The sequence below is a fragment of the Sapajus apella genome, unplaced genomic scaffold (genome assembly GCF_009761245.1).
Source record: "Sapajus apella isolate SASKATOON/1434 unplaced genomic scaffold, GSC_monkey_1.0 scaffold42, whole genome shotgun sequence".
Taxonomy (NCBI): Eukaryota; Metazoa; Chordata; class Mammalia; order Primates; family Cebidae; genus Sapajus; species Sapajus apella.
In genome coordinates, this window is record NW_022436982.1 from 3,758,451 (window position 1) to 3,781,604 (window position 23,154).

The following is a 23,154-nucleotide window of genomic DNA, read 5'->3' on the forward strand; positions in this document are numbered from 1 at the left end:
GTTGTGTTATGTTCTGTCTGAAGCCTCTGTTCTGTTCCATTGGCCCATATCTCTATTTTGGTACCAATACTATGCTGTTTTGATTAAAGTAGACTTGTAATATAGTTTGAAGTCAGGTAGCATGATGCCTCCAGCTTTGTTTTCTTTGCTTAGGATTCTCTTGGCTCTGCAGGTGGTTTTTTTGGTTCCATATGAAATTTGAAGTGTTTTTTTTTTTCCCAATTCTGTGAAGAAAGTGATTGGTAGCTTAATGGGGATACCATTGAATCAATAAATTACTTTGGGCAGTATGGCCATTTTCATGATATTGATTCTTCCTAACCATGAGCATGGAATTTTTTTCACCTGTTTATGTCCTCTCTTATTTCCTTGAGCTGAAGTTTGTAGTTCTCCTTGAAGAGGTCCTTCAGATCCCTTGCTTGCTGTATATATAGGTAGCTTATTCTCCTTGTAGCAATTATGAATGATAGTTCACTCATAATTTGTCTCTCTGTTTGTCAGTTATCAGTGTTTAGGAATGCTTGTGATTTTTGCACATTGATTTTGTATCCTGAGACTTTGCTAGATTTGCTTATCATAGTAAGGAGATTTTGGGCTGAGACAATGGAGTTTCCTAAATGTACAATCATGTCATCTGCAAACAGGGAGAATTGGACATCCTCTCTTGCTATTCAAATACTCTTTTTTTTTTTCTTTTTCTTGTCTGATGGCCCTAGTCAGAAATTCCACTATGTTGAATAGGAGTGGTGAGAGAGGGCATCTTTGTCTTGTGCCAGTTTTAAAAGGGAATGCTTCCAGTTTTTGCCCATTCAGTATGATATTGGCTTTGGGTTTGTCATAAATAGCTCTTATTATTTTGAGATATAATCCATTGATACCTAGTTTATTAAGAGTTTTTAGCAAAAAAGGCTGTTGAACTTTGTCAGAGGTCTTCTCTTTGACAAAGAGATAATCATGTGGTTTTTGTCTTTGGTTCTGTTTACATTTATAGATTTGTGGATGTGGAACCAGCCTTGCATCCCTGGGATGAAGCCGACTTGATCGTGATGGATAAGCTTTTTGATTTGCTATTGGATTTAGTTTGCTAGTATTTTATTGAAGATTTTTGAATTAATGTTCATCATGTATATTGGCCTGAAATTTTCTTTTTTCATTGTGTCTCTGCCAGGTTTTGGTATCGGGATGATGTTGGTCTCATAAAATGGGTTAGGGAGGATTCCCTCTCTTTGTATTGTTTGCAATAGTTTTTGAAGGAATGTTACCAGCTCCTTTTTGTAACTGGGTAGAATTCAGCTGTGAACCCATCTGGTTCTGAACATTTTTTGGTTGGTACGCTATTAATTGCTGCCTCAACTTCAGATGTTGTTATTGGTCTATTCAGGATTTCAACTTCTTCCTGGTTTAATCTTGGGAAGGTATAAGTGTCCAGGAATTTATCCATTTCTTCCTGATTTACTGGTTCATTTGCAATGAGGTATTTGTAGTAATCTCTTACGGTAGTTTCTATTTCTGTGGGTTCGGTGGTGATATCTCCTTTATTATTTTTTATTGCATCTATTTGAATCTTCTATCTTTGTTTTTTATTAGTCTAGCTAGTGCTCCATCTATTTTTTTGATCTTTTCAAAATCCAGCTCCTGGGTTGATTGATTTTTTTGAAGGGCTTTTTGTGTCTCTATTTCCTTCACTTGGGCTTTGATCATCATTATTTCTTGTCTTCTGCTGGCTTTTGAGTTTGTTTGATCTTGCTCCTCTAGTTCTTCTAATCGTGAAGTTAAGGTGTCAATTTTATATCTTTCCTTGCTTCTCTGGTGGGCATTTAGTACTATAAATTTCCCTCTAGACACTGCTTTAAATGTGTCCCAGAGAATCTGCTACATTGTGTCTTCATTCTCATTGGTTTTGAAGAACATCTTTATGTCTGCCATCATTTCATTATTTTTCCAGTAGTCATTGAGGAGCAGGTTGTTCAGTTTCCATGTAGTTGTGTGGTTTTGAGTGAGTTTCTTAACCCTGAGTTCTAATTTGATTGCACTGTGGTCTGAGAGACTGTTTTTTATGGTTTCCATTCTTTTGCATTTGCTGAGGAGTGTTTTACTTCCAATTATGTAGTCAGTTTTAGAATAAGTGTGATGTGATGCTGGGAAGAATGTATATTCTGTGGTTATAGGGTGGAGAGTTCTATAGATGTCTATTATGTCCACTTCGTCCAGATCTGAGTTCAAGTCCTGAATATCCTTGTTGATTTTCTGTCTCATTGATCTGTCTAGTATTGGCAGTGTGGTGTTAAAATCTTCCACTATTATTATGTGAGAGTCTAGGTCACCTTGTAGGTCATTAATAACTTGCTTTATGTATCTGGGTGCTTCTGTATTTGGTGCCTATTTGATTAAGATAGTTAGCTCTTCTTGTTGCTTTAATCCTTTTACCATTTTGTAATGCTCTTCTTTGTCTCTTTGATCTTTGTTGGTTTAAAATCCATTTTATCAGAGACTAGGATTGCAAACCCTGCTTTTTTTTTCTCTCTCTCTCTCCATTTGTATGGTAAATCTGCCTCCATCCCTTTATTTTTAGACTATGTGTGACCTTGCACATGAGATAGATTTCCTGAATATAGAACACCTATAGGTCTTGATGCTTTATCCAATTTGACAGTCCACGTCTTTTGACTGGGCATTTAGCCTATTTACATTTAAGGTTAATATTGTTATGTGTAAATTTAATCCTGCCATTTTGATACTAGCTGGTTGTTTTGCCCATTAGTTGATGCAGTTTCTTCATAGTGTCTATGATCTTTACAGTTTGGTATATTTTTATGGTAGCTGGTACTGGTTGTTCCTTTCCATGTTTAGTGCTTCCTTCAGGGGCTCTTTTAGGGTAGGGGTGGTGATGACAAAGTCTCTCAGCAGTTGCTTGTTCGTAATTATGAAGCTTAGTTTGTCTGGATGTGAAACTCTGGATTGAAAAATCTTTTCTTTTAGAATGTTGAATACTAGCCCCATTCTCTTCTGGCTTGTAGGGTTTCTGCTGAGAGATCCACTGTGAGTCTGATAGACTCCACTTTGTGGGTAACCCGACCATTCTCTCTGGCTGCCCTTAGCATTTTTTCCTTCATTTCAACCCTGGTGAATCTGACAATTATGTGCCTCTTCTATTTTGTTGTGCTGTTTTTAATCTACCTTATCGTGATGGGACATTCAATAATCAATGTCTTTTCTGGTTTGGGTACCAGGGTAACACTGACCTCACAGAAAGAGTGAAAAACTGTTACTTTCTCCTGTATTTTACATTGTTTTTTTAGAAGCCTGTTTTAAGAACTGCTGTTTCTAAGGTTTATTTTTTAAAGCTTTGATATAATTTGCCAGTGAAGTTTTGTGGGCCTGGGGTTTAATTTGTAGAAAATATTTTTTTAATTCAATATTTACACTTAGCATAGATCTACTCATATTTTCTATTTTTTCATCAATATTTTGGTAGTTTGTTGCTTTCTAGGAATTTGTCAATTTCATCTTTTTTTTTTTTACTGCTGTAAGATCAACAATAGTGTATCTTCTTTTCTTTCTGATTTTAGGAATTTGAATATTCTATGTCTTTTTCTTTTTTTTTCAATGTTGCTACAGCTTTGTCAGTTTTCTTGATATTACAAATAACTGAGTTTTGGTTTCCTTGATTTTCTCTATTGTTTTCCTAGTCTCTAATTTCTAATTTCCACTTAATACTTATTGTTCCTTTCCTTTTGGCTTAATTTTTTGTAGACTTCTTATTTAAATTTAGACCTCTATGCAGGGGTAATCTTTGAGCTAAATCTATGTGCTTGGTGTTATGATTTCATGATGGCTGTTTATGTTCTCTCTCCCTAATCTCTCTCGTAAACTAACTGGTCTAATTTAGCTTCCTGTTCTCACTGAATTAACAGTGTCTTTTTTTTTTTTTTTTTTTTTAAACATTTGTTAAGCACACCCCTAGACTTTAAATTCTGTTGACTGGGTTCTACACAAAGTCATTTCTTCTATAGACGGCACTGGATTTCTCTCTTTTTTATAAACTACCAATCAGAGGAAAATTCCTAAGCCACTGCTCTGGAGTTGCATATGACAGCTGTAGTCTGCTTCTTTCAGAGGGACACATCTGTTCTACAAGCAAGACACTGCTGAGGGCAGTAGACTAGGGTCATCTTGGGTTGCTTCTTCCATTGTAGAACCTGTGCTCTGAGGGAACTGGGATGAGGGCAATTGAGGACCTAGTATTCTTGACTAGCTGGGCTTCAGGGAGAGCTTCACTATGAATATAAATAATAGGTGGGAGGTAGTAGTCCCAACTTCCTAGCTATACTCATCTGAAACATAGATTTTGCACCACAGAGTTAGGTCTTACAAAAATTGATTAATCTGGAGTTATCTTGCATGGTGGATACCACAGCCCTTGTCTGGAGGTGAGAAGGTTGTTATGCCTCAGGTTCTTGGCAACTTTTACCTGAAATGGAGCCTCAGCACATTGGTTGCTCAGGGAGGGGGAATACGAGCAGAGCAGTTTGTAGCTCAAGCACAACACACTTATTGTTTTCAAAGATTTACTAGATTTTTCTTGATAAACCTTTCATCATTTGCGGTATATTTTCAGGAAAATTGGCAGAGACTTTGAAAAATAATTTTTACTAGTTTTATCTATTTCACTGGAATTTGAGTCCATGAAACTCCTAATTCTGAAAGCAGATACTCTATCACCTAGTATTATAATTGCTTAAATTCTCATATGATTTTTAGGACAGATTATAAAGTTCTTTGTGGGACAACCAGTAGTTCACCTTTGAATGACAAAATTTCTCATATGAAAGCTCTATATTAACATCTATGAAGAAAATTAATTCTAAGCAATGTACTAATTTCTTCCTTAGTTAATACTGTATAACAGTTTTGGCTTATTAGAGTAAGAAGCTTTGTGTGAGTATTTGTGTGTAAAAAGTAAAAAATATGTGTTACTTCAGCCATTTACACATAAGATTTACATAAGAGTAAGTATAGAACGCTTCATTATAAGATGTTTGCAGTTATTTGTTCTCTGTATGAGAGAAAAAAGTATTTGAGAAACTGAATTTTCTTCATGTTTTAAATTAACTTAGTTTTATGAATCAAAACTGGTATATCCCAAAATGAAACTGTTAGGATTTTTTTCTATCTTTTAAAAAGAGTTTCAGTTTTTTCTAGATTTTGCTATTATGTCACTTGTAAACCTAGTTTTTCAGCATTATTGTAAGCTTTTCTTTTTTCTGTCCCTTCATGGGTAATATGGCCAGAAGTTTTGAGTTTCTGGCTGAAAGCTAATGGATATATTCTATTTTGAACCAAAAAAGTCTCATATTTTATAACCACAACATGGTAAAGTTGCGTATTAATTTACAGAAAAGTTATATCTCTGGGAATTTGAAGATTATTTATGATAACTGGGAATACAAAAAAAAGTTAGTATAAAATCATCAATGAACCTCAATATTTGGCAGTGGTAAAATCAATAAATTGTGGTATAATTGTACACTGGGATAGTATAAATAATGTGTATGAACAAAATACAGCTGTATGCAATAACATTGGATGTATCCTATGTACATAAATTTGTGCAAAAGATTGAAAAGTAAAATAAATGCATATAGTATGGTTCAATTAAAAACATTTTCAAAACAAGGAAAACTAAACTGTGTGATCTGGAAAGACATTGATACATTATATAAGTAAAAATAAAAATAAAGGAATGATTTTCAGATACCTGGAATGGTGGTCACATCTATGTAGCAGGGAAGTTATATAATATTCAAGAAAATCAAAGGGCTTCATTACAAAACTTTTGCTGTGTTTTAGTATCTATATTTGCTTTATACTGTCTTAGTATTTAATTTTTATAATATATTCATTTTTTGAAAATGTGCCAAAAATGTTTAAAAGAGAAAGTTTAGCCTAACCTTGGAGCCATTTGCAAGAATGCAACCCTGTGAATTTCTATGGTTAATAACATTTGACACACCACCAGACATTTCTGAATTTGAAGAATTTACACTGTGTGTCTGCTTGACACACTACTAGATATTTCTGGATGTGCCAATTCACCACTGTGTGTCTACTTGATTCCCCACTATGTTAAGTCTTCATTTCTTCTCCCCATGTTTATTTACAAATACAGTTTTGGTTTTGTAAGTATAATATGGTCTCCATGATTTTATGCACTGAAGTTAGATCTGTCTTTAATTGTTTTGTTTCTTTAGAAATGCATCTGTTTTATGAAATGGTGCCACAGTAGTAAAACATGCATACATGAGAGGCAGGCTGTTTGTTTTCTAACCATGCTTCCAGGTTGTTGTTGAGAGAATACACCAACCTCTTAAAAATCATTTTCAGAATATTCAATTCACTCAAGAGGCATGACTTTTATTTTTCTTTCTCTTTCCCTCTCTCTCTCTCTCTCTCTCTCTCTCTCTCTCTCTGTGTGTGTGTGTGTGTGTGTGTGTGTGTGTGTGTGTGTGTGTGTGTGTCTATTTCATTCTTTACTCCTTTTATAGCATTATAATGTCTGTCACCTAGAGATATTTCCTTTTTGTATGTGCGTATATGTATATTTTAAAATTTAAAATGCAATGCCTTGATAATTGCAGGGACCTAAAACATGCTGCTTGAATCTTTAGAGACAAAATTAAATAAAAATGCAGAGAGACATTCACAAAGTTCTCTTAGTCTTCCTCTCCAATAATTATTTACTTTCTAACATAGAGATAAAAAATTTATTTGTGGGCCACAATTGCTTAGAGCAGTTCTAAGTACAAATATATGCTACATATATAATTTTAAATGTTCTTGTAGCTACATTTAAAAATGTTAAAAGGAAACAGGTTCATTTAATTTTAATAGAATATATCACTTAACCTGATATATTCAAATATCATTTTAACATATCAATATAAAAATTTTAGTGATTTTTTTATTTTGTATCAAATATTTGAAATCAATATATATTTTATACTTACATCTCATCTCAATTTGAACACTTAGTTAAGTAAATTAACTTTTATTTTAACTCAGTACTATTAATATTGAATCCAAAGTGTATTGCAAGAATTGAAAAATAAAGCTAGGTTTATTAATATATCAAAGCATTTTTTTTTTTAAGTTTAGACTTGGAGTTGATTCATGTAATACTACTGATTACATTACACGTTTTACTGCTTTATCTTCTGGATAATATGTAAAATTTTTATAATTGACTTGTATTATGAACAGTTTTCATGTCAACAGCTTTCTATACTTGTTTAGCTAAGTCACATACAATATTACCTTTCCTTGGATTCAAATGTAGCTTGCTCATATGCAATGTGATAGTAGTGAGAAAACATGAACTACATTTACATTAACTTCTTTTCTTTGATTATATTTCACCAACATTCTTTGAATTTAACCAAAATTTTAAATTAGAGTTAGTATAGTAAATCTTTATGAAATGCTTTTATACCACGACACAATATTTTCAAATTTTTTTCTATTTGTTCATTTCTAACTTCATAAATTGGGTATGATGTCTTGCAATTGTATGTTTATATTGAACAATTTAAACATTAATATTCATGTCCCTTTTTAAAGTTGTCCTTTTCAATCTTTTTCTCATAATTTTCTAACAAAACTTATACCTGAACTACTTTTAAACATCCCTACATCTCCGATAATATTTTTGGTTTGATAGCTTAGTTAAATCTCTAATTCTTCCATCAAACAATAATCTACTTCCTGCTGGGATATCTTGCAGATGTAATTAAGATCATAAATCAGCTGATTTTAACTAGGGAAAGTTATCTTTGTTAATCTTGGTGGACCTGAATAAGTCAATTAGAAGGTCTTGAAAACATGACCACAGTATCCCTGAGAGAGATAGAGAGGGAAATAAAGACAAGACAAAAACAAAATTATAAAAACAAAACAAAACAAAACAAAAAACCTGCCTGTGGACTGCAGTTTTTGTTTGTGCTAATTACTATCTGTAGATTCCAGCTTGCTGGTGACCTTCCTTTACTGATGGCCAGCCCCGCAATCACATAAGGAAATAACAAAATTTTTTATTCTCTCCCCTTCTCTCAACATACACACACACCCTACTGATTCTCTTTCTCTGATTGAACTCTGACCAATATACCATCTGGAAATTATTTCATTTTTTTCAAGAATCCAAAATAATTTGTAGCTGGGCATTGTTAGAAGCTTAGCTCTTGTCAACAATTATTTTATCTTGTTTGATGTATATTCAATTCTCATTTTAAACAACTAAGGCTGTCAGTGCTTTTTATCTATTAAGAGGAATGCTTTATCAAATTCACTATGTATTTTCTGTTTTTAAAAAATATATTAAGTTCTGGGGTACATGTGCAGATCATGCAGGTTTGTTACATAGGTATACACGTGCCATGGTAGTGGTTTGCTGCATCTGTTGCCCCATCGTCTACATTAGGTATTTCTTCTAATGCTATCCCTCGCCTAGCCCCACACCTCCTGCTATTTCTCCCTTAGCCCCCATCCCCCAGGCCCTATTGTGTAATGTTTTCCTCCCTGTGTCCATGTGTTCTCATTGTTCAACACCAACTTATGAAGGAGAACATACAGTGTTTAGTTTTCTGTTCTTGTGTCAGTTTGCTGAGAATGATGGTTTCCAGTTTCATCCATGTTCTTGCAAAGGACATGAACTCATCTTTTTTTATGGCTGCATAGTATTCCATGGTGTATATGTGCCGCATTTTCTTTATCCAGTCTATCATTGCTGGGCATTTGGGTTGGTTCTAAGTCTTTGCTGTTGTGAACAGTGCTGCAATAAACATATTTGTGCATGTGTCTTTATAATAGAATGATTTATAATCCTTTGGGAACCCCATCTTCTCAGCCTAAAATCTCCTTAATATGATAAGCAACTTCAGCAAAGTCTCAGAGTACAAAATCAGTGTGTAAAAATCACAGGCATTACTCTATGCCAATAATAGACAAACAGAGATCCAAATCATGAAAATATTCAAGTAAACAAATTACGATGGTATATTATTGCATACAAAAACACACTTGAACTGAAGCAAATTTTGTACAGTGACTAATTTTATGATGCTTTTATATGTAATAATTGAAACAATACATATTCACTATCATATCACAATAATATCTCAGATAATTCAACAGTTAAGGGGAATGTATTTTTAAACAAAATGAGTTAGGTTAAATTTTTAAAATCCATTTTTCAGTATTTAAATTTAAATAAATTAAAAGTATTAATTATGTGCCTTCATCACAATGACTGCTTTTCAAGTGTCCAACAGACATATATAGTTACTAGCTACTGTATTAAAAAGCACTAACCTAGGGGATACAATTCATCTGTTATCACAATGCTGAGTAATTTAACAACTGATAAATTTGACCTTGCAACTTTTTTTTTAATGACTACAAGTAAAGAATATAAAATATATAATCAGACTTCCCAGGACCAAATCCAATCTTCAAATTTTAGGTGAAATTATAAAAATTAAACTAATGCTTCTGTTACTAGTATGTACTGACTCATTAGAACAAGTCAAAACAAAAAAAAATATGTTATAAATATAAATGGGAAAGAATAAATATAACTAATATAGAAAAAATAACTATTGTCAATAAACAAGGGCTTTAAATGAGAAATCAATAAAGTGACATCAACAACTATTAATTATTTTTTATTTCATTTCAGACCTAATTAGAATCATAAAAGAATTTATTTCTTAGAGAAATTGACAATCTAATTTAAAATTAATTTAAGGATCAAAAAAACAGTTAAGAAATACAAGGACAGTTTAGAAGAAGAAGAAGATAATAATCATCCACAAGAAAAACATATTATTTAGATACAATGAGAAAATTAAATAGTAATGGAATAAAAATGGATCATTAGATTAATGAACTAGCTCATATATCCTGAATTGGAGATATATATATATATATAACTTCAAATTTAGTATATGATGAAGGTAGCCAAAAATCAATGAGGAAAAGATATATAATGATAAAAATTCATTGTGTTGTAGCAATTGACTATTTTGTTGAGGTTGCTTGGGGAGCAATTCTAATTTCTGCCTCAACTCATTACAGACATAAATTTCAAATCAAGTATCAAAACAAAAACAGCAAACTGATGAAAGTATCAGATTATGGAAAACTATGCTTCAAATCTTATAGCAGGCTATATTATTTCTTAGAAAAATAAAAAGATATAAATTATTGGTATACTGACAGCAGAAAATTTTATAGGTTTAAAGTACGAAGTTTAATAATATTATTTTCTTGTAAAATTATCCATATTAAAATATTGATAATAATAACAAGTAATCATATAAGCTAATGGACAATATTCAAATTGACAGCCAAGTAAATTCAGATGCATAAGAAATAAAAATGTTAAATTTCTGTGATGAGCAAATAAATATCTATTAAAATAATTATATAATCTATTGTATGTAGATTTACATATAATTGAAATTTATCAATATTATTGTTGGATAAAATTATGTGCTCATAAATGGTTTTATAAAGCAAAAGTAGAAATATGCCTTTGAAAGACAATTTGGCAGTTTAGATTGAATGCTTATAGGCATAAATTTTCAAGACAAATTTTACTCTTTAATAGTAGCTAAATAATCCCTCACTTAAATGAATAAAAAATATAATTCTGGCTGGATGCGGTGGCTCACACCTGTAATCCCAGTACTTTGGGAAGCCGAGACAGGCGGATTAGGAGGTCAAGAGATCGAGACCATCCAGGCCAGCATGGTGAAACTTGGTTTCTACTAAAAAATACAAAAAATTAGCTGGATGTGGTGGCGTGTGCTTGTAGTTCCAGCTACTCAGTGGGTAGAGGCAGGAGAATTGCTTGAACTGGGAGGTGGAGGTTGCAGTGAGCCAAAATTGTGCCACTGCACACCAGCCTGGCGCCTGGTGACAGACTGAGACTCTGTCTAAAAAATATATATATATACATATATATATATTCAATAAATATATTTATTATATATTCAGTAAATATATATGTTATATATATTTATAGAATATATATATTTATTGAATATATGTATATATAAATATATATATAATTGTTTTTAAGAGCAAATACTAAAAAAAAAGTCATTTGTTAATATATAATTTTTAGGCAGTTTTATCATTTGGGATACTAAGCAATAGTTAAATAAAATTATGTAGACCTACCTGTGTTCACATTACTCTGAAACTATTCACAAGCCATATTTTCTAAACATTTTAAACGGGAGTAGCTGCCCGGGCGCCGAAGGTTGCGGAGCTCCAACTCGGACCCTGAAGTCCGCAGCCCCGGGATGGGCCCGCGGCCGCGAGGTACATTGTTCCTCTGAAAAGCATCGTCCAGGTCAGAATGACAGGAATCTCTCTGTGTAGACCGCTGTATGTGGGACCTTTGAAGACAGTCAAATAGTGTTCAATTCTATAGGGATCTTCTCTGGATCAGGCAATGGTGGTGAAAAATGTTTCGCAAAGGCAAAAAACGACACAGTAGTAGCAGTTCCCAAAGTAGTGAAATCAGTACTAAGAGCAAGTCTGTAGATTCTAGCCTTGGGGGTCTTTCACGATCCAGCACTGTGGCCAGCCTCGACACAGATTCCACCAAAAGCTCAGGACAAAGCAACAGTAATTCAGATACCTGTGCAGAATTTCGAATAAAATATGTTGGTGCCATTGAGAAACTGAAACTCTCTGAGGGAAAAGGTCTTGAAGGACCCTTGGACCTGATAAATTATATAGATGTTGCTCAGCAAGATGGAAAGTTGCCTTTTGTTCCTCCGGAGGAAGAGTTTATTATGGGAGTTTCCAAGTATGGCATAAAAGTATCAACTTCAGATCAATATGATGTTTTGCACAGGCATGCTCTCTACTTAATAATCCGGATGGTGTGTTACGATGACGGTCTAGGGGCAGGAAAAAGCTTACTGGCTCTGAAGACCACAGATGCAAGCAATGAAGAATACAGCCTGTGGGTTTATCAGTGCAACAGCCTGGAACAAGCACAAGCCATTTGCAAGGTTTTATCCACTGCTTTTGACTCTGTATTAACATCTGAGAAACCTTGAATCCTGCCATCAAGTAGAAGTCAACTTCATCTGAAAGTTCAGTTGTTTTCAATCTGCAATACTGAACTGTTACGGAAATAATGAAGTCATCCCTTGCTCTGGATTTTCTGAAGAAAATGCATTGTGTGAAATGCTGATCATTTGTTTATTAAAATGTGTCACATTACACAGTGAAAAAAAAAACATTTTAAACGAGTGTTATATTATTTTATATTGTTAATGTAAAACTGTTCCATTTGCATGTATATATTTCAGTATAAGTACTTAGAAAATGATTTTGGAGAAGAAAAACTGAATTGCAAAGAATGGTTTCATAATTCAAGGCATGTATCAATTAAATATATTGATTTGTGTGTCTTTAGAGAAGAAACAAAAATTCGGATATGCAGAATAATCTATATTTTTATCAATCAGCTCTTCTTGATATATAGGAGTATTTGAGGCTCAGAATATCAGGCATGGGCACCAGAAAACAAGAGAAGCATTATTTGAAGTGTTATGGCATCCTGAATTCAACTGACAATGGAGTGCATTTTCCCATAAAAACATTATTAAATATGGTTCTTATGAAAATCACCTAAGTTAATGTATAATAGGTAGAAAGATGAATACATGATCAATAAGTGATTGATAGCTAGGTAGTTTGCATATGATTGTACATTTATTTCATGGATGAAATTTTCTCTTTAAATACTTAAATAGTTATTATTGCAAATTTTAAATAACACTTGAAATTCACTGATTTCACTAAACTATCCATTGAATAGTTAAGTATGTGGTTGTTAAAATATATTTTTCTATGTGAAGGACATGAAAATCAGCCAGCATTTATAGAAGATCAACCAAGTCATTGTACCTTAGTTAACATTTTAGTTCTTGCAAATCAAATCCACATTGAGATACCATCTCACACCAGTTAGAAAGGTGATATTTAAAAAATCTGGAGACAACAGATGCTAGAGAGGATGTGGAGAAAAAGGAACACTTTTATACCGTTGGTGGGAGTGTAAATTAGTTCAATCATTGTGGTAGACAGTGTGGCGATTCCTCAAGGATCTAGAAATAGAAATTCCATTTGACCCAGCAATCCCATTACTGGGTATATATTCAGAGGATCATAAATCATTATATTATAAAGACACATGCACACGTATGTTCACTGTGGCACTGTTTGCAATAGCGAAGACCTGGAATCAACCCAAATGCCCATCAATGACAGACTGGATAAAGCAAATGTGGCACATATACACCATGGAATACTATGCAGCCATAAAAAATGATGAGTTCCTGTCCTTTGTAGGGACATGGATGAATCTGGAAACCATCATTCTCAGCAAACTGAACAAGAACAGAAAACCAAACACCACATGTTCTCACTCATAAGGGGGTGTTGAACAGTGAGAACACGTGGACACAGGGAGGGGAGCATCACACACTGGAAGAAAGAAGGAAGGAATTTTTTTAATATACAGGAAAAAGGGCTGTCATCCGAAATTATAAAGTGTTGTTTGTATGTGTCATAAAATGAAAAAGTAGATCAAAGTGAAAGAGATACTGAAATAGGACACATAGTTTTGCAAATCTTAAGCAGTAAATCCAATCACTGTATAATTAAATATCTTTTCAAAGGTTATTGGTTAGAAGAGTAAAATGAGGGTCCTAGACAAAGCCTAATGCAAAGATCTAGTTCTACATGAATACATGCCTGGGAAGGAGAGATGGTAAACCATGTTGAATAGCCGATTCAGACTTCCAGACTTTCTTAAAGTGAAAAAAGAGGAGAGGAGGCATCCATGCCCAGATATAATGACACCAAATGCCTATGGGTACAAGAGCTTTTCCAGTGCTATGCTGAATACTGGAGTGCTAAAAATTAAATGAAGATGTGTTTTGTAGGACAAAGGAAATCATATTTGGTGACAGGTTGTTGAATACAACAAATGTGAATTGAAACTGTGATTTATCCTCCCACTGTTTGTCATAATAGATTTCAGGATAATTGTTTCCATTTAAAAAGTCAGTAATAATGACAAAAGAACTTCAGAAAGTGTATGCATTAATGTTGGAGGAAAAAAGGTAAGAACAAGCACTGCAAATGACAGGTGAAAAATAAATTTCTCAAGATGAATTTCAGTGAAATTGGAGCAGTTTTCAGAGAAAATATCTCCAGAATTTCAAATAAATTTTAGGCTTCAAAAATTTTTCAGAGTACATGAACCCAAAATGAAATCCTGAGGGAAAAAAAAACAGAGATTAAAAAATGCAAAGGTAAAACTATAAACTTGATATGAAAATAAAAATGCAATTAAGCATTGAATGTTAGATTAGAGGCAATAAAGCACATATGTCTATAAATACAGCCAAGTGCACTGTGGAACAATAGAGGGAATCATAAGACTTTAAATTGGGGAAGAAAAACCCAAATAATAATTATGAGCTAGTTCATAGATATTGAGGACTAATGTATATAAAATAAATGTGAACCTGCAGCTCTGGAAGAGGAAAGAAATGATATTGAAAATAATACATTTGTTTAAGATATAATACGTTAAGATAATGTATGTTAAAGATATAATACAATATATCGGAGAGAATAATTAAGGTCCTCCAAAATTATTATTCTCAATAAAAGCAAGGAAAGCATTAGCAAAACTGTCATAATGAACTTTTCAGAATTCATGAAATTAATTAAAACTTGAAATAACCTTGTGAGTGTTTATTCAAGAAAATGGCTAAATAGGTAAAAATAGTGAGATATGTGGCATTGCAACCTTTTTTATGCAATGCCCTCTGTCCTCTCAGCTCTGGGGTAACTTTGAAACCCAACAGTCCACAATAATGATAGCATCCAGGAAGCTTATGTAGGTAAAAGAAAAGGGTTGGAGTTTCTTTAAAGCCTTATTCTCAGAGAGTGGTAATTATTTGAGCTGTCTAACATTTCCTTGGATAACTCCACAAACCAGGCTTGTCATTATTTGACATGACTCAGTCATAACCTAGTGTGAATAAGTAGTCTTTACTTAAGATGTGCTTGCTAAAAACAAGCAGTGGCAATTGGATAAACTGCAGCTGCCTGAGATGGAGATAAATGTCGGGGTAAATGTCAGGCTGACAGATACTTAAAATAAACTGGAAAAGGAGGTGTCCATAGGGGGCTTGAAAAGCTTTAATATATTCCTGGAAATCTAAAGAGCTGTATGTGCAAGGTTGTGTGCATGTACAGTCATGTGGCTTAATGTCAGTAAGAAGCAAAATGTAACAAGAACTGTTAATTGCTTGCCTGAACATAGACAGTGTGTCCCCAAATGCACAGAGTACCGTGGCAAATGCTGAAAGACATATTTATACCAGGAATTTAAGGTAATACCTATCCAATCCCTAGCTGATGACAAAACTAACTGAGATGAAATTTCAGTAGCTATAACCAACAAAGAACACAGATTTGACAAAATTAAGAAATAAATTAAAAAAAAAAAAACAGCAAGAACAACAACAACAACAAAATACTGGGGATAGAAGAGAATCTGACTACAAGATTTGCCATTATATATTACTCAGTATTTAAGTTTTTATTAAAGAACATATGAGACATGCAAACCAATAAGAAATATGGCTCATATACAGGATGAAATAAGATCAATAGAAACTGCCCTACATGAAGTACAAATATTGGAATCATAGAGGAAACATGAAGTTGACTACTTAAAGTATGTTCAAAGAACTAAAAAAACTTATCTAAAGAACTATTGGAAAATATTAGAATAATATATCATCAAATAATGGGAAATATCAAGAAAAATATATAAATTATTTGCAAGTTCATGATGCAAACTATTGAGTCAAAACATACAATACTAATTAAAATAAATTCACAGGGGGACTCAATAGAATATTTGAGCTTTCAGAAGAAAAAAAAGGTGACATTGAAGATAGGTCAATTTATACTATCCAGTCTGAGGTACTGAGAGAGAAAAGAATTAAAAAAAAAATGTTGGACAAAGCCTTTGAGACCTGTGAGATACCGTCATGCATATATATATATACACGTAATGACAGTCACAGAAAAAGGAGAAAAAGAAGGAGCAGAAGGAGAAGAGAGAAGAGGGGAGGAAAAGAGGTAGAAAGAATATTTGAAATAATTAATGTCTGAAAACTTCCCAAATTTTGATGAAAATTGTTGATCTACATGTCTAGAAACTCAGTAAAACACAAAAGGAATAAACTCAATAACCCAGACACAGAAATATCAGAAACTAACAAAAGTCAAAGTAGGAAAAAAAAGCGTTTTTCATTTATATCATTTTATTGAAATATTAATTATGTATAAATACATATATAATTATTCCATATTTAAAATTTTCAAAAACATATGAGACATGGCCTAAAAATTAAAAACGTATGACTCATATACTGGAAAAAAAAAGTCTATAGAAACTACGCTACAGGAAGCACAAATTTTGGATTTATAGAGAATAACATGAAGTTGGCAGTTTAAAGTATGTTCAAAGAAGTAAAGAAAATCTTGTCTAAAGAATATGAGAATTTTACCTATCTATGTATTCTGTAATATCCATAGACATAATGCATATTATGTGTAATATATGTATAATATATAAAAGCATATTATATATCTATTAAATATATAAATCTAATAAATAGATTAAATATTATATAAATACATATTAGTATTATATTAAATATAAAATATATTATTAAATATATTAAATACTTATATATTCCATATAAATATAAGAAATATTTTATGTTCACATATTTTATATTAATACATAAAATATGTTAATATTTTATTATAAAAATAATCTATATATTAATATATAAATATATTTTAAATATAAATATAACCTACATATTAATATACATAATGCATTATATATTATAAATTATAATACATGATATATATATTACATGGCATATTATAATGTATTATACATAGATATATAAATAATATGATACATTGCAATATAATATATATCATATTATTTATATATTCATATATAGGTACAACTCTCATATTCTTTATATAAGATTTCATATATGCATTTCTAAATTTTATGTATATATTTAAATTTTATACATATATCAAAACATCACATTGTGCCTATAGGTACATATTTTTGCATTGCTACCTACAGGTACAATGTGATGTTTTGATACATGTATTCAATTCAAAATGATTAAATCTAACTAATTATCATACCAATCACCTCACCCATCCTTTTTCTGTTGTTGAGACATGTAAAATTTGCCCTCTGCAAATTTTTAAATAATAGATAAATTATTAACTGCAGTCACCTTGCTGTATGGGAGATTTCAAAAACTCCTTTCATATGTCGAATTAAAACATTATGCCCATTGACAAACATTTCCTCTGCCAACCCTTATCCTCTGATAACCAGCATTCTCCTTCCTACTTTTATGAGTGTGAATTTTTTAGATTCACCATAGCAGTGAAATCATGCAATAGTTGGCATTTTGTACCTGGCTTATTTCGCTCAGCATAATGTCTTCCCGGTTTATTTTTGTTATTTATGTTATTGCCAGGGAGAGAATTGTCTTCTTTTTTAAGGCTGAATAGCTTTGAATTGTGCATGTATCTAATATTTTCTTTATCTCTTCATCTGCGTGGATGCTTAGGTTTATTTTACATCTTGACTATTGTAAATAACATTTCAATGATATGAGTGCAGACATATCTTCAGTATATTGGTTTTAGTTCCATTAGATGTTATGTCCAGAAGTGGGATTCCTAGATTATATAGTAGTTCTATTGTTCCTCTAGCTATCTATAATTTTCTACAAGACATTGAGATACAATTTTTCATGGTTGTATTAACTTACCTTTCCACTAACAGTGTGCAAATATTCCATTTTCTCCACATCATTACCAAGGCTTGTTAGTTCTTCTTTTAATCATAGTCATTCTAATAGGTGTAATGTGATACCTCATTGAAGAGTTAATTTATATTTCCCAAAAACTGGAGATATTCAACATATTTTTATGACTCTATTGGCCATTTGTATGCCTTTTCTTAAGAAATCTCTGTTCAGGTTCTTTGCTCATTTTTTATTTGGTTATTTGTTTTCTTGAGTTGTTTGAGTTCCTTATGTATTTTGGATACAAATCTCTTATCAGATGTATGGTTTTAAAGTATTTTCTTCCACTCTGTGGGTTATCTAGTCACTCTGTTGGTTTCTTTGTTATAAATTTTTTTTTCAGTTAAATGTAATCATTTTATATATTTTTACTGTTGTTACCTGAGCTTTCAAGGTCATATCCAAAAAATCATTGATCAAAACAATGTCATGAAACATTTTTTCTATGTTTTCCTCTGGTAGCTTTTTGTTTTGGGGTTTTACTTTAAATATCTAATTGATTTTATGTTTGTTTATATATGATGTGAGATGAGAATACTGTTTCATTGTTCTGCTAATAGAAGTCCACTTTTCTGAAAAATACCTTTTAAAGAGACTATCTTTTTTCTGTTTTGTATTCTTGGGACTTTTGCTGCAAATCAACTCACCATAAAGGTATGAGTTTATTTATGGGTTTTCCACTCTGTTTCATTGGTCCATGGGTCTAGTTCTATGCTAGTACTAGCATCTTTTGATCACAATTACTTTAAAGTATGTTTTGTAATCGTGGAGTGTGACACATTCAATTTCGTTCTTTTTGCTCAAGATTGCTTTGGCTATTCAGGATCTTTTGTAATTCCATATGTACTTTAGAATTTTTTTCTATTTCTGTAAAAATTACTCTTGGAATTTTGTAGCGATCATTACATCTGTAGATTTCTTTGAATAGTGTGGACACTGTCAAAATTAATTATTCTGATTAATAAACATAGGTTATCTTTCCATTTATTTGTGTTGTTATCAGTTTGCTTTATCAGTGTTTTATAGTTTTTGGTATATAGATCTTTCGCCTCCTTGCTTAAATTTATGCCTAGGTATTTTTGTTGTTGCTGCTGCTGCTACTGTAAATGAGATCGTTTCTTCAGTTTCTCTTTCAGAGTTCATTGCTAATGCATGTAAGTGCTACTGATTTCTGCATGTTGATTTTGTATCCTGAAAGCTTACTGTGTTTATTCACTTTAATTTTTTGGTGGAGTCCTTAAGGTTTCCCATTTATAAGATCACCTTGTCAGCATACAGAGATAATTTTACCTTCTCCTTTCCAATTAGGATACATTTTATTTTTTTCTCTTGCCTAATTGCTCTGTCTAGTACTTCCAGCACAATGTTGGAAAGAAACAGTGAGAATGGGCATCCTCATTTGGTTTCTGTTAATAGAGTAAAATAATTCAAATTTTAACTGTTGATTTATAATGTTAGCTTTTAGCTTATCATATGGAGTGTTTATTGTGTTGCGATACATTCCATCTGTAACTAATCTGTTGAGAGCTTTCACCAAGAACAGTTGTTGAATTTTGTCAAATGCTTTTTATTTTGCACTAAGACGACTATGTATTTTTGACATTTATTCTGTTAATGTGGTACATCACGTTTACTGATTTGCATATGTTGAACCATTCTTGCCTCTCAAAGATAAATCCCACTTGCTCATAGTGCATGGTTCTTTCAATGGGTCATTGAATTAGGTTTGCTCATATTTTGTTGAGGATGTTTGCATATATGTTCACTAGTTATATTGGTCTATAATTTTCATTTCTTGTATTGTCCTTGTCTGTATTTGGTATGTAGGTAATACTTGCTTAAAAAAATTAGTTAGAAGTATTCCATCTATTTGAATTTTTAGAAAGAGTTTGAAAAAGATCATATTAGCTTTTCTTTAAATGTTTGGTAAAATTTAGCAGAGAAGCCATTATGTGTTAGACTGTTCTTTGATGGGGAACCTTTTATTACTGGTTGAACCTCTTTACTCATTATTGGTCTATTCAGATTTTTAATTTTTTCATGATTCAGTCTTGCTAGGCTGTAGGTGACCAGAAATTTATCTATATCTTCTAGGTTATTTAGATTGTTTGTATATAATTATTCCTAGTAGTTTATTATATTTTTTTGTTTCTATCATCAGTTTAATTTTATTTTATTTGTTTTTATTTATTTGTATCTTCTATTTTTTTCTCAATTGCTCTATTGAAGAATTCTTCAATTTTATCATTTCAAAAATACTCTTAGTTTTGTTGATTTTTAAAATTATTTTGGGGGGACCGAGCACAGTGGCTCACGCCTGTAATCCCAGCACTTTGGGAGGCTAAGGTGGGTGGATAACTAGGTCAGGAGTTCAAGACCAACCTGGCCAAGATGGTGAAACCCCATCTGTACTAAAAATACAAAAACAAAATTAGCCAGGGTTGGTGGCAGATGTCAATGAGCCGTAGTTTTTGTCTGAATATAATCCTATATTTCTCAGAGATTTTGTTTATTTAAAAAATGTTTTATCTTTATTTTCGTCTGACTGAGTTGATTCAAATAGCTGGTCCTTGAGCTCTGAAATTCTTTCCTGCACTTGGTCTGTTCTGCTGTTAATACTTCCAATTGTACTATTACATTCATGTGAGGTTTTCAATTTGGTCAGATCAGTTTGTTTCTTTCTGAAAATGACTATTTTGTCTTTCAGCTCTTGAAATGTTTTGCTGGACCACTTTGATTTCTTGGATTGTTTTGCAACATTCTCCTGACCTTCAATGATCTTCCTTGCCATTCTGATTCTGATTTTTTTTTTTTTTACTTTGATTTTAAGTTCAGGGATACATGTGCAGGTTTGTTACATAAGTAAACTTGTATCATGGAGTTTTGTTGTACAGATCATTTCATCACTCAGGTGTTAAAACTAGTATTCATTAGTTATTTTTCTTGATCCGCTCCCTCTTCCCAGCAGACCCACCTTATAAGAGACCCTGAACTTTAGCAGATTCTAATTTCTATGTCTTTATTTCAGCAATTTCATTATGATCAAGAACCATTGATAGGGAGCTAATGTAGTTATTTTGTGGTAAGAAGTTACTCTGGCTTTTTAGAGTTGCAAGACATTTTGCACTAGTTCTTTCTCATCTGTGTGAGCTAATGTTTCTTTAATCCTTGAATTTATCCTTTAGATAGAACTTTTTGCTTTTATATTATTTGATGCTCTGAGAGGCTGACTATAATGAAAGTTAGGTTTAGTTGACTGGCTTTAGATCTGAATGATTTCACAGGGCCAAGGCACAGCTCAGCACTCTTGGACTACATACTCTGACCTTAGAGGACTTGGGCCAGGCCCACAGCTTTGTTCTCTTGCTTCTTGAGTTTAAGTGTATGCTATGGTGGAAGGGCCAAGGTGTTCTTATCTTCTGGGAAAAACGCTGCAATACAGGGTGACAGCAAAACTACTTCATCTGGGTGATAGCAGTGGAATCCGCATGTGTGCATTAGCAGCAGCAAGGTGGTGGTGGAATCTATATATGCATATGCCAGATATATCATGTGTAAGCTCTGAATGTACTTAACACCACACACCCAAAATATGTGAAGAAAAGACACATAATCAAAGAAAGAAATAGAAAATTAGATATAATTCAGTACTACACATTCAACAGTGAATAGTATACCTAGGCAGATCAATAACAAAATAGAATACGTGAATAACACAACAACAGTATAACATAATAAAACCTGCTATACACATAAAGAACACAGCACACAACAAACCTGGATACACGGTTTTCTCAAGTGTATGTGAAACTTTATCCAGCATATACTGTATGATATGTTATAAAACATATCTTAAGGTTTTTCTTTAAATGATATAATAAAAAATATTTTCTCAGACTACAATGAAAGAAGTTAGAAAGTGATAATGGGAGAAAATTTTGGAAATTCACAATTTTGTGGAAATTTTTAAAATAATTGGTTAAAGAGGAAGTCACAATAGAATTCAGAAAACACCTTGGGAATAATTAATACAGACACATAACACACTAAAATGTATGGAATGCAGCTAATGCAGTGCTTAGAGGGGAATTTATTTTTTATCTGGCTCTCTTACAGGAAAGAAATATTTCAAATCAATACTATAAATTTTCACCTTCAAAAATTAAAAAAAGTAGAGCAAACCACATCCAAAATAAATGGAAGGAAACAGTGTATATTAGAACAAAAAATGAAGTAGAGAATAGAAAGTTCAATAAAGTTATTAATAAAACCAAAAGTTGATTCTTAGAAAATATAAATCTTTAATCAACTGATAAAGAGAAAAACCCACATATTTGAATAAATAGAATAACTTGATTGCAGATATAAATATCATTATATCTTTGGTGGTGATAAGTTGAGGAAGTATATATCTGGCCACTCTGGATATCTGTGTAGAATAAAATGTTAGGTGGATATGATAATGTTATATGGAGATTTGAAGAATGGAAAAAATTGGAATGACCATTGCATTGGAGGTCATTCAAGATCATGAATCTTAGTAGATTTTATAGATAGGTAGGTTAATGATCATCAATATTTCATTTCTAATCATCTATTCTGCTGTGGGATTTTATTTTTTCTATCAGTATAAAACTTCCTTAGTATGCACATGGAGAAATCAGGTATTTGAGTTTTTCCCAAAGTTCTCTCTGTCTCTGTTTCTCTCTCTTCTTTACTCTCTCTTTTTCTTTGATGAGACAAGGTGAAATGAAAGAAGTGATGGAGTATTATTATTAAGAAATTAGGCTGAAGGATATTAATTAACTTGTGTTAGCACAAATAGTTAATAAGTAACAGAGCTAAGATGTAAATCCAGAGACCATCTGACAAAAAGAAAAATTTCATAAACCTCTTGCCACTATTGATCCCACAGGAATAGTGGCATGGTTTAACATGACAGCCACTGCTCAAATTTCATCATATTTCTTGCTGTATTTCCAAACACAGGTAGGTGATTGTTTTGATAGCATCTTTCAAACTGAGTGTAGAAAACACTTATCTTTATGATGGAGCCAATACAGTGATTCACCCATGCTTGTCCAAGGCCACTTGAGAGTCATGATGCAGAACTCTAAAGCATAAA

At 32.3% G+C, this 23,154-nt stretch overlaps 1 protein-coding gene and 1 long non-coding RNA gene across 2 annotated transcripts; both read left to right on the forward strand.

The window, feature by feature from the left end:
* The first annotated feature begins 11,295 nt into the window (after positions 1-11,295).
* Positions 11,296-12,317, forward strand: LOC116566025 (integrin beta-1-binding protein 1). The gene is made up of 2 exons (XM_032300000.1): positions 11,296-11,385; positions 11,498-12,317. Exon 2 carries the CDS (start codon positions 11,532-11,534, stop codon positions 12,132-12,134), a length of 603 nt encoding a protein of 200 aa, XP_032155891.1. The 5' UTR covers positions 11,296-11,385; positions 11,498-11,531; the 3' UTR covers positions 12,135-12,317.
* An 8,737-nt stretch (positions 12,318-21,054) lies between these two features.
* Positions 21,055-22,484, forward strand: LOC116565936. Its single transcript, XR_004275675.1, has 2 exons — positions 21,055-21,111; positions 21,314-22,484. It is a non-coding gene; the product is annotated as an uncharacterized LOC116565936 (long non-coding RNA).
* Positions 22,485-23,154: the final 670 nt, after the last annotated feature.

Coding starts and splice junctions, on each gene's coding strand:
- LOC116566025 (XM_032300000.1), top strand. CDS start 11,532: ATGTTTCGCAAAGGCAAAAAACGACACAGTAGTAGCAGTTCCCAAAGT.